Genomic DNA, 12,071 nt, shown 5'->3' with positions numbered 1-12,071 from the left:
CTTTTTCCTCTGCAATATTATAGTTTATAGTATAAAATTCATATTGCTTTCTGCATTTTAATTCTGCATATAATAATTAAGAAGAGGAAGAATATAAAACCCTAATATTTTTGATTGTTTATATTTTAAGACAGGGTCCTGATTTTAAAATAAATATTCTGATCATTTCTTCTTGGTACTCGTCACTTCTGATGATATTAAATTCATTACCAGCGAATCAAATTAATATATACTATATAAATATCATTGATTTAATTTTAAACTATGTTCCAATTATTGCACATTCATAGAGTATTTTATAGTAGTATATATGTGGTAAATAGTAAATTTATGACATTGATGGATATAGAGAGAGATGGTTTTGGTATCTCAGAATGTTTGTGTGATTTAATATGTTTTTGTTCATTCTTATATTTTTCACCAAACCGCGGGAGATTCTATATTATATAAATATTCACGGATCATACTCAAGTAAACTATATTCAATATTGCATGGCCAAGGATACTATAACTTCAAAATATGTGATTTATATATGCACTTATTTAGCAATAATTAGGGCAACTCCAACCATAAAACACCAAATTTTGACACTAAATTTAGTGTTTTGGTGTTTCCTCTCCAAATGCATGTTCCATGTCTTTTTTACATGCTTCTTGCTTCTTTGATATTTATTTTGAAATTTGATCGTAATTATTATTTTATACTATATTAATTATAGTTACTAGTTTACATTACTAAATGTAATAAGATAAATTTAAAAATATTGATGATATATCTAGTTTTTAGTTGATAAACAATAATTTAAATATATTTTAAATCAAAAACATAAATAGTGTTTTGTGAATAGTATTCTATTGGAGTGAATTAACACCAAATTTGATGTTTTGCCGTCTTCGTTGGAGTTGGCCTTAGAAGTTTAGAACTAAGCCACGGGCCACGGCTAGAAAATTTGGGGAGCAAAATGCTAAATTGTGCATGGTAAGAATTTTAGCAGCCATCAGATCGGTTGACTTGCTTCTAGCAGGAAGTGTAATGCTGCTGACCGTAATATATAGTATTATAAGTCATAAAAAGCTGTGTGTTTTTACCACTGACCCAATCCAAAAGCTTTTCCTTTTTCCCCAACCTAAAGGCTCTAGAGTCAAATTTGTCTGATTAATAGCTATAGACCTGTTTATATTCTTTCTGAATACCCTTCCTAAATATATATATATATATATATATATATATATATGTTTAAGAATTAGAGTTTATTTTTAAATGTTAAATGCAGTTCTACAAATCCAATGTAAACAGTAAATTTTGAAACAAATTTTTTTTTACCATTCGACCACATAAATTTTTTGATTTAATTACCTTATATCTAAAATTAATGAAATTTGAACTTAAATACCTAGTGGTATAATAAACATGAGCATATACTGTATTTGTAATTAGGTCACTCTGTAAATAGGATAAGGAAAACACGAAATTTTACGTGTAAAATGGCATTAATTCTTTTTTTGGTAAAGATCAAATCATTTTGATGCACACACACTTGTCTACCGATCACAGATAAGATTCTATAAATCGATGATTAACGTAAGGTAGAAAAAATAAAAGGGTTAATTACCATTGGGATTTGCGGACTAGATGCGAAGTTAGTGACACGAGACATCTGGATTTTTATACGGTCACGAAATTATAAAAAAAAACATATAAGTAAAAGAAATGGTATGGACAGTAGTGTTTGGAATTATTCTTTTACACTTTCACATAATACTTTTTTAACTCCATCGTACAAATTCTTAATAAAATCAAGCGGGGACAACTTGTAAAGTTGTAATCGATTACAATGTCCAAATGAAAAGTTTTGTGGAAATAAGTAAAACTGAAATCCACGAGACCTACTAAAAGCTTACGAGATTTTATCTAAAATAATACGTAAACTTGCTTATGTTAAACCCCACGAGAAATCAGGTTTATGCAATGGCTATTTATTTAAGACAGAAATGGTATCGATAAACAGTCATGCTTAATTTACTTATTCCCATGTTAATCACCCAATGTCTCTTGTTATATTTGTGGTATTTTTAGCATAAAACTTTAAGAAAATTTTGGATTAAATATGTTATATAGTAATTTTAGGTATTATAAACACATAACTTTTTTAGAAACAAGAGTTGATTTTTAGTTTTACTTACCATTTCCTCAAAACAATGGTCAAGCACGATCCGTGAATATTTAGGGGCTGTTATTAGAGAGGTGATTTCTAAATCCATATAAAATTGTAAATTCTAGAAATCAAAACACATAGATTTTGAAATAACATGTTTTATTCTTTGATTTGAATCCTTCTATTTTACACTTTCAAATCCATTTAAAACATAATGTGGATTTTGAAATCCAAAAATAACTCATTAAATAAATAATATGAGATTTTAAAAAGTATTTGTAAATTATAGAACCAATAAAAGTATGCATTCGTTTTGTTATGTAAGAGTAAGACTTGTAGTTTTCGAAATTCTTCCATTTTAATTCCACTTGATTATTGTATTCTAGTTTAGTCAAGCACGAAGTCAAGCATTTAAATATAAAAAATGAAAGCTACTAAAATGTTTTGCAGAATAAAGTTTAGGAAAAAGAGGTCTCGAATGTGGGTGTTTTATGAGAAACAGAGTAACCCAATGTTTGAAGCGCCACGTAATATGCGGCGAAGAGGATTTCATGTCTTCTCTTTGTCCCTTTCTGTTTGGATTTGAGAATCTCTTTGACTCTTTCAAATGCTCATTTCTGAATTCTAATAGTAGTTTCTAAATACAATTAGAGAGATAACACATTGATAAGTTTTCGATATAAAATATACTAGTAGCTCTGGTTATTAAAAATAAAAATAAGAACAGGTCTATACAAATACAACAACAAATTAATGTATCATGCAAATGTGCAATAATATACTTTAAAATTATAGATGTAATAGTATTTAGGCATTTAGCCATAATTTTTGTTTTTGATCTTCAATTATACAGTAATACATGTTATAGTCAATATCTTGCATGACGATATAAGTTTTTGACATTTACAGATTTATATGAAACTTTAACCCCCTATAACAAAACGAATATCTGGTTATAGTACAACTATATTATTTCCTTGAACTACTAATAATTAAAGGGTATAAAGTCGGTCGATATCTCAAAGTTTTATGTAAGTATTGTATTGTCTTACCTTAAACGTTAAGATCTTTTGTTTCACATGATGTACGGTTAGTAATATGTTTTTTTTTTGTTTTTTTTGGTTTTATTTGTCCATATAAAAAATCTTGATGTATAACAAATATGAATACAATTTGATTCATTTTCTTTTTTGAATTTTGGTGAATCTTAACCTTTTTTCTTTCTATTTGATAACTGTTAAGAAAATAATGAACATAGTGCTTATAAGACACTTATAAAATAACTAGATTAGGACTTGCAGCACACTTTTGGAAAAATTATTTATAACTAAAACATTTAAAATATAAATTGTATTTGCTAGTTAAATATGCTAAAATTATATAATAATTGTTAATTTTATGGTTTAAATTTTAAACCAAATAATACTGTAATATAATTTATTTTTTACATAATATTTATTAATCAATTTAATTAGATATGTCTATTCTCGGATACCGATAGTGTTAACAAAATAATGAAATGACATTTTACCCGTTTAACACCAAATTAATGATATTTTAAATTTATATAAATAACGACAAAACTCGTCCCGCTATATAACTCTGTCCCGAGATATTTTAATTTTCACTATATAATCTTAATCTTTAATATATATTGTTTTATATTATATATATTAGATTGAGTTGATATGTTATTTATTAAGGTTGCCATTTATATTTTATAAGATTGTCGCTTCTTATAAAGTTTTAATATTTATAATACTTGGAATTCTTAAAATGGTCGAGTATTTCTCATATTTGAAGCTTCGTAAAATTTTAAATATATTATTAATATTTTAAAGGTATTCTAACTTTTTTTTAAAGTTGAAATATTTATAATATTTAAACTTCTTATAAAGTTTAAATATTTATAATAGTTGAAACTTCATAAACGTTTAAATATTATTAATATTTTTAACATTATATAAAATATAAATATTTATAATATTTAACTTTTTAAAAGTTTAAAATATTTATAGTATTTAACATTTCCAAAATCTTTAAAATAAAAAACCGGAATAAACCAAATAATTTTTTTTTTTAAGTTTGAATGTCTGATAAATCAAGTTTTATACTCAATTGTATTATGAATCATTTTGGTCTCTTTCATATTATGACTCTAAACTATTGCCCAATTTTTTAGGCGATGAGAGATATTATACCCGTATTTTTTTATTCATTTATTGAGTAATATATATCCATTTTTAAAAATTTGTATTACATCATATGCAGTAAAAAATCACAATTTTTATTGATTAAATGCATTATAGAATAATTCAAGATAAATAAAAATGAAAGAGAATCATATATTTATGTTTGAATGAGGTAGAAAATTTTCCTTATTTTTTTTAAATCTTACCTATAATTAATTTTGAAATTTTTGGTAACTAATATTAAAGTCAATGCATTGAATGTAAAAGCTTTGCAAAAAGTAGTATTTTTGAGCAAAAACTGTTGCAAAAATACTAGTATAGATTTAAATATGGATAGTTTTCTATATTGAATTAAATGTTATTTAGGATTTGTGATTAATGCTCCACAATAATAGCTATGGAAGTTACTAATTGTCGCGAACACTGATTTGTTTTTACTTTCATAAAATATTTATATTCTATTTTTGTTTCACTTTTATTATACATAATTGTGGTCTGGTCGATTATGTTTGGATCCAAGATTATTTTTTCTGATCCGATTTGTAAAAAACGATCCGAATTTAGAAAACATGGGTCACATACGGATCCACCCGTTTTAATGTATAAAATTATGTGAATGTCCCTCTACTATTGTATGCTTTATAATTTATTCAAGGACAATGGTCTGATTGGTAACGTAGTCAAAACTGTACAGAAAAGCTGTAAGCTGAAGTTGTAAGCTTTGACGAAATAGTGCAAAGTTGTAAGAAAGAGCTGTACATGAAAGATGTACAAAAAAGCTGAGAATAATGCTTTTAATAAAGATTTTGGTTAAGTTTTTGTGATTGGTAAAAATTCAAAATTGTATAACTTGTGATACTTTGTTTGTCTTACCAATCACTGCCAATATTTGTCCTAATCGAATGTTTCATTTTTGCCTTGAAAAAGTGATTCTCTTTTAATAGTATAGATAAACATGATGAACCTCATCAAATTATACATATTACAAAATTATGTTAAAAAAAAATAGTAACTCTAAATATAATGTATACATTAAAATTTTTACAATTTATTTTTGGTTTGTTTAAAATTAAATATATATGGATTAAATGTTAGTTTTTAATTTTATGCTAACAAATTGACTCGAATGAGCCAATTCTGAAAAATATTATCTAAATAAGTAATGTAGTGCAATTAGGTAGGAACAAGTCATGCTAATTTATCTTTTTTTAACATTTGCTTGTTTGGAAATGAAAGATACTGATTTTATCCAAATATGTTGAAATTGTTAGGTTACTCATTTGTGCCAACTCAAGCATGCACTTTATAACCCAGTGTTCAGACGATTGTGTTCGTCTTTGTATGTCATTGTTGATGTGTCATCATCAGATGATTAACAAAATGTGCTTACAAACTTGTTGGATCTAAAATATTAGATTACATCATTTGTTGTTTTTTTACAATCGATTACATAATTTGTTTACAAACCATTAATGTTTATTGATTTTTGTATCTATCTTAATAATATATTTTTTTTATTTTTCAAATGATCGTATAAGTAAACACATTATTTATTTTAGCTATACACTAAACAATTTTGTTGACATAATATACATTACTAGATTAGTACTCGTGTTAGAGCACATGTTGAAATTTATTTTATTTCTTTTGCAATTTTAATATAAAATATAATTTATGTGATTGTTTAAAAATGTTTTTTGGACAATATGTGGTTGTATATAACCATATTTGTACTCGTATACGGTTAAAATCTAGTGATTAAAATCAATCCGTGCTCTAGCACTTTGGTGACTGAAAATTTCTAAATGATTTTTCAATCCCTTTTTGTGAAAACTTTCTTAAATTTCGTAACATCCTCCTTATTCACTTTTTTTACCCTGTAAAAAAGAAGTATAATCGGAAATCACTCTTAATCCGCGGAAGAGTGATTAAGTTTTGATATTTTGTTAACTATATATGGTTAGTTAAATATTTTTTTTGAGATTTGATGATATTCTTTCGAATATTTTTTTAAGAGGATCTTAAATAGAGATTTAATTAATGGTTACAACCCATATAACCTATAATCTATCAAATATCAAATAATTAATTTTATAATCCATATATTATATAGTCGACAAGAAAAAGTTTGTGTACTTCCGTTTTATTATATAGGATATTTATTTTAGATATATACACTAAACAATTTTGCTGACATAAAATCTTGACTACAAAATCGGTATACATGAGTTTTGAAAAACAAATTATTACATCGGCAAATATATGTTGTGTCGATATGGGTCATATATCTAATTGTATGGTGTAAAACTGTAAATAATTCGTTACCATATGTCGAGTGGAATTTTTTACAAACAACTCTACAGCTTTTTGGCTTTTGCGATCAATGGATATCTTGGATCAGCAGTTAAATCGGTAAACTACTATGTACTGATAAATGGTGTTCCTTGTGGCAATATTCGACCATAACGGGGAATTTGTCAGGGTGACCCTCTATCATCATACCTATTTATATTCTGCTTTGATATTTTGAGCCATTTGATAACTTCAAGTGCAAAGGATGGAGATATTAAAGGAATCAAGATAGGAAATGGAGTACCAAGAATCACTCATTTACAATTTGCTGATGATTCACTATTCTTTTATCAAACCAATAGACGGAACTGTCAAGGTCTAAAGGATGCTTTTGATGTATATGAATATTACTCAGGTCAGCAAATAAACCCATCAAAATCAGTCATCACTTTTGGATCTCGAGTATACGGTGTAACTCAGGACAGAACTAAAGGCGATACTAAGTATACCAATCATGGTGGAGGAGGTAAATACTTAGGTATTCCTGAACAGTTTGAGAGAAAAAAGAAAGAGATGTTCACTTATATTATAGACCGGGTGAGAAAGAAAACGTCTCATTGGAGTACCAAAACGCTATCCCCCGCAGGGAAAGAAATAATGATGAAATCAGTTGCAGTCTTTATGTCTGCATATGCTATGTCGTGTTTTCAATTACCAAAAGGGGCCACTTCAGACATAGAAACTTTACTAATGAATTTCTGGTGGGAACGTAATGCTAATCAGCGAAGTCTTCCTTGGATATCATGGAACAGACTAAAATACTCAAAAAAAGAAGGTGGACTAGGATTCATGGATCTTGAAAAGTTCAATGATGCTCTGTTGGCCAAACAAGCGTCAAGACTACTAAAATTTCCTAATTCTCTCTTTGCAAGAGTCATGAAAGCACGTTATTATCGAGGTGACCAGCTTTTGGATGCAAAAGAACGGAAAAATCAATCTTATGGATGGTCTTCTTTACTACATGGACCTGACTTGATAAAGAAAGGCACTCGATTCTTGACTGGATATGGTAAATCGATTCGTCTGGGTATTGATAATGTCTTGGAGGGTATGCCACCCCGACAGATAAGAACGATTGATCAAACTGCAACCTGACATTAGATGTGTTGATAAAAGAGACGGGAACTTATCGTACTTGGGATACGCAACAACTAGACACCATTGTGAATCCAAATGATTGTGAAGCTATCAAAAAGTGTACTTATCTCAAGTAGAAACAGAGGACAGATTAATCTAGAACTATACACTCTCTGGCGAATATACAGTAAAATCAGGTTATTGGTTTCTTACTCATAACCCTTTTGATCCAAATCCTGCACCAGACATTCCTCATGGTTTGATTGAACTAAATAACAAGATTTGGAAACTACAAATATTACCAAAAATCAAACACTTTTTATGGAGGGTCCTCTCTAAAGCTTTACCAACAACAACCCAATTACGTACTAGAGGTATGTGCATTCCTGCTATCTGTCCAAGATTTAATCAAGAGGATGAATCAATTCTCCATGCCTTGTTCACATGTCCTTTTGCAAGAATGGTTTGGAGTATGTCGGGCATATCATCACAATACACCAATCAACTGCACACGGATGTGGAATCTTCTATTCAAACTATTCTTAATATACAGACACATGACAACAACACACATGACTCTCTTTTGCCTTTCTGGATATTGTGGTGAATATGGAAAACTAGAAATTTTCTAGTCTTTGAAGGAATTCGGAAAGGACCTACAGTAACGGTCTTAAAAGCTCATGATGAAACAAGAGACTGGATTAATAACCCTTTACTCTTTGGAAGTCCCAATCACAACAATTTGATGCCAAACATACATTCCTGGTCACCTCCTAATTTCCCTATGATAAAATGTAATTTTGATGCAGCTTTTAATGTTCATAGTAATGCCACAATGGGCGGTTGGATAATCAGAAACTATAAGGGGTTTCCTCTGGTTTGGGGTGCATCAAAACTACTACCTTCGGATTCAGCCTTAGAAGCAGAAGCAAAAGCTCTTTTACTGGCCCTCTAACACGTTTGGATTCGAGGTTATACTTCGATAATTTTTGAAGGAGATTGTGAGACCCTTGTAAAACTTGTCAATAGACAAAAGGAAAATGTTTCGCTTTCAAACTTGCTAAGAGACATACAGTTTTGGAGATCGAAATATCGGTTTTGTGATTGTACTTTTATAAAGAGATCATGTAATTCAGTTGCTCATTCTCTAGCAAAATTTGGTTGTCTTGATTACTATGTTGATTCTGTAACAAAGCTTATTTGACTATTGCAACAACTTTGTAATGACTCAGTTTAAATCAATATATTTTCTTTGGGAAAAAAGAAAAAAAATGCTTCTGATATTGGTGGTTTTGTCAACAGCATAATCACTTTCTGAAAACTTTGTTAATTAAATTGTTCTGCAACTTCTGCTGGATTAAAGATTCAAATCGGGCTATTTTGATAAATAATATAAAAAGACAACTATGGGCTTTTACATATAAAAAGCCCAAGTCCTAGTTTGTTACCGATACATATAAATCAGACAACAAAGAAAACTTGAACAACAAGAAATAACAGAACACTGATAGATAGCCCTAACAAATGGTCAAGGTATTAAGCTAGTTAACAAGTTTGAAAGAATCTTTAATCTTCTTCTCAGAAAAACTCATCTTCTTTTCAAATCTCTGGAGATAGCTTTAATGGTGGAAGGTGTAGTCCTGCAACACCCTCCTATGAGTTTAGCTCCAAGGTCACGCCATTTCGTTGCAAACATCTCAAATTCATCATCACCAAAGCATTGTGATGGCTGCCAAATTCACACAAAATCAGCACAGAACAATCAGATTTATATAGATCATACTAAAGACTTAAACTTTTAATAGAATCAGATGGACTGCTCAGACGCGCTTTGACCCTTTTGACTGAAATCATCACTGTAGTAAGCATTTCCATGGCTGCTGCTGTGATTAACTCATACTGATGTATTCTACGGATACATTTAGTTTTGAAATTAGATACAAATAAGTGAGAAAACAACATACCAGCCATTGTTTGGCTTTTCCATCCCAAACCTCTCCACTATTCGGGTAGACAACGATAGCCTTGTTGGTCAGCTGCAAAGAAAGAAAGTGACAGATAAAGTAAGACTCTCAATGTTATTCTGAGATACAATTTCAACAAGTTTCAACTACTAGTACTACTTGCCTTGGCGAATTTGGAAATAAGACTTTCGACGAATTGAGGAGGCGCACAGTTAATGCCAACAGCATAGATATTGTTGCTTTTGTTAAGAGGTTCGAGGCATTCCTCAAAGCTCTCACCTGATGGAGCTTTCTCACCATCTACAGATGTGAAGCAGATCCATGCTGGGATTTCCACATTCTCTTCCTCCAGAAGCTCAACGCACGCCTGAGAATTTGAAGAGAGACTTGCAAATATTAAAGAGAGAGAGAGAGACTGATAACAACATTTTTGTAAGAAACAATATTTTCAGTGGACAAAAAGCAAACCTGAGCCTCGAGTTTATTCGGTATGGTTTCAAAGGCAAGAAGATCAGGACCAGCTTCCACTAAAACTTGAAGTCTTCTCCTATGGAAGTCTTTTAGTTTATCCAAATTCACATTCTCACCATAGTTTCCACTGCAAGAAGAACAATGAACAAACATCAACTAACTATTACGATTCAAATCATCTATAACGTAACTCCTCAAAACCTAAATCACAATCTATTCATAAAAATAGTACCTGTACTCAGAGCCATCAGCAAGATAAGCTCCATAGCTTCCAATAGAAGCAGCAACAAGAGCTCTGTTGTAGCTATGTCCTGTAATTTTGCTCACTTTGTCCCAGAATTTATCACGAGCTTCGACAGCTAATTCTACGCTCTTTTGTAGCAAAGACTCGCTCTCTTCCGTCGATAAACCTCTCGAAACAAACCCCGGGATAGTAGCCTGTAAAAAAAAAAAAACCGGTAAGCCAAATATGAAAACTTTCAAAGCGAAGTCAGACTATATAACTAATTAAAAATCCTAACTTTTATAATCTTTATAACAGCAAAAAAATATAACTTCAGTCTTATAGAAAAGTCTTCTGACTCTACAAATCTTGAACTTACAAAATGGGATCTTTAAAGATTGGTAAAAGAAAGTTAGATTGTTAAACAAGAAAGAGAATGAACAAATTAAATATAAATATTTTTGGTTGCTTCTCATTACCTGATAAGATGAAGTAACCACAATGTCTGCACCAGCTTCCAAGTATTCCATGTGAACCTATATTCAAAATTATTACCAAACTCTATCCATTATTATCCAAATCTTCAGACCCCAGAAACTAAAAATTTCGATATCTAAGGGGAAAAAAAACAGAGATCTGCGTTTACACTAGTAATCATTTGAACCCAATATCTCAAATTTCAATTTTAACAATAAGAGAAAATGAGATAAAAATTCAAGCTTTGTAATCTTAATAGCAAACCCTAAAGACCACAACTTTCAAAATTAGGGGTGAAATCAAAACGAGAAAAAAAAAATCGAAAATTTTCACAAACCCTTTTGATGAGTTCAGGATTCTTGATGAGAGAAACAGCACTCCACAAAGGGTCATTAATAGCGGCGCCGTGAATCTCAAGCTGGGTAGCGAAACCACCGTCGACCACCGCACAACCACCGCATTGCTTAATCAAATCTTCCAACAATGCAGATTTTTTCTCCAAACCCATTTTTCAAAAAAAGACTCAAAAACCTTTCGAAAGAAATGATTCAGACAAAACCTTCTCCCGATAAAATTTTGAATCTTTTTTCTTGTCGGAAAAAAACAACGCCGCGTTTGTGTTTTTTTTTATCCCTATCAAAACCACAACGGATGCTTCATGTTTCGCTCTACTCTTATATGTTTGGATAATGGGCTTGGCCTTGGCCCGCTACAGGTAATAAAACTATATTTATTTTTCTTCAGAATATAATCTTTTTGTGTTGACGCGTTTCTCTAATCTGTAATAATAATTATTATTATTCCTAATTTCAACCTTTGCCGACGGAAAAAATTAATTAATTCCTTTATTGTCCACCGTCAAACAAATACAGAAATTCCTGTATTTTTTCTATCGAAAACACATTAAACATGCGTACATCAACTTAATTTTCATCATTTTACCTACTAAATTTAATTATCTAACTCACATTTAGTTACTAAAAGAAAAGTATAGATACAAACTTTTAGTAAGTAAAAGAAAAGATAAACAAAATAAAATAGCTTAAAACTGTACAAAATATCTTTACGAGAAAATAATATCAGAAAATTGAAATTATAGTTTTTTCTTCCTTTATTGTTAAAATTTAAAGTTTCATTATAAATAGCATTTTGATGATTA

The 12,071-nt window shown here is 29.9% G+C and overlaps 1 protein-coding gene across 1 annotated transcript; it reads right to left on the bottom strand.

Annotated features, from left to right (window-relative positions):
• LOC104779789 (homocysteine S-methyltransferase 1) lies at nt 9,135-11,577 on the bottom strand. The gene is made up of 7 exons (XM_010504174.1): nt 11,250-11,577; nt 10,915-10,971; nt 10,445-10,650; nt 10,210-10,339; nt 9,905-10,108; nt 9,742-9,813; nt 9,135-9,506 (listed from the first exon to the last, which is right to left on the bottom strand). Exons 1-7 carry the CDS (start codon nt 11,418-11,420, stop codon nt 9,366-9,368), a joined length of 981 nt encoding a protein of 326 aa, XP_010502476.1. The 5' UTR covers nt 11,421-11,577; the 3' UTR covers nt 9,135-9,365.

Source organism: Camelina sativa, chromosome 4 (genome assembly GCF_000633955.1).
Source record: "Camelina sativa cultivar DH55 chromosome 4, Cs, whole genome shotgun sequence".
Classification (NCBI taxonomy): domain Eukaryota; kingdom Viridiplantae; phylum Streptophyta; class Magnoliopsida; order Brassicales; family Brassicaceae; genus Camelina; species Camelina sativa.
Note: the sequence above shows the minus strand (reverse complement) of the source record. Positions and strands in the feature narration are given on the sequence as shown.

Excerpts from the sequence above, each read along its gene's own strand:
- LOC104779789 (XM_010504174.1), bottom strand. The coding sequence starts at position 11,420 with ATGGGTTTGGAGAAAAAATCTGCATTGTTGGAAGATTTGATTAAGCAA. Across the intron at positions 10,972-11,249 it reads ATCCTGAACTCATCAAAAGG|GTTCACATGGAATACTTGGA; the intron begins GTTTGTGAAAAT and ends TTTTGAATATAG. Across the intron at positions 10,109-10,209 it reads CGAATAAACTCGAGGCTCAG|GCGTGCGTTGAGCTTCTGGA; the intron begins GTTTGCTTTTTG and ends TCAAATTCTCAG.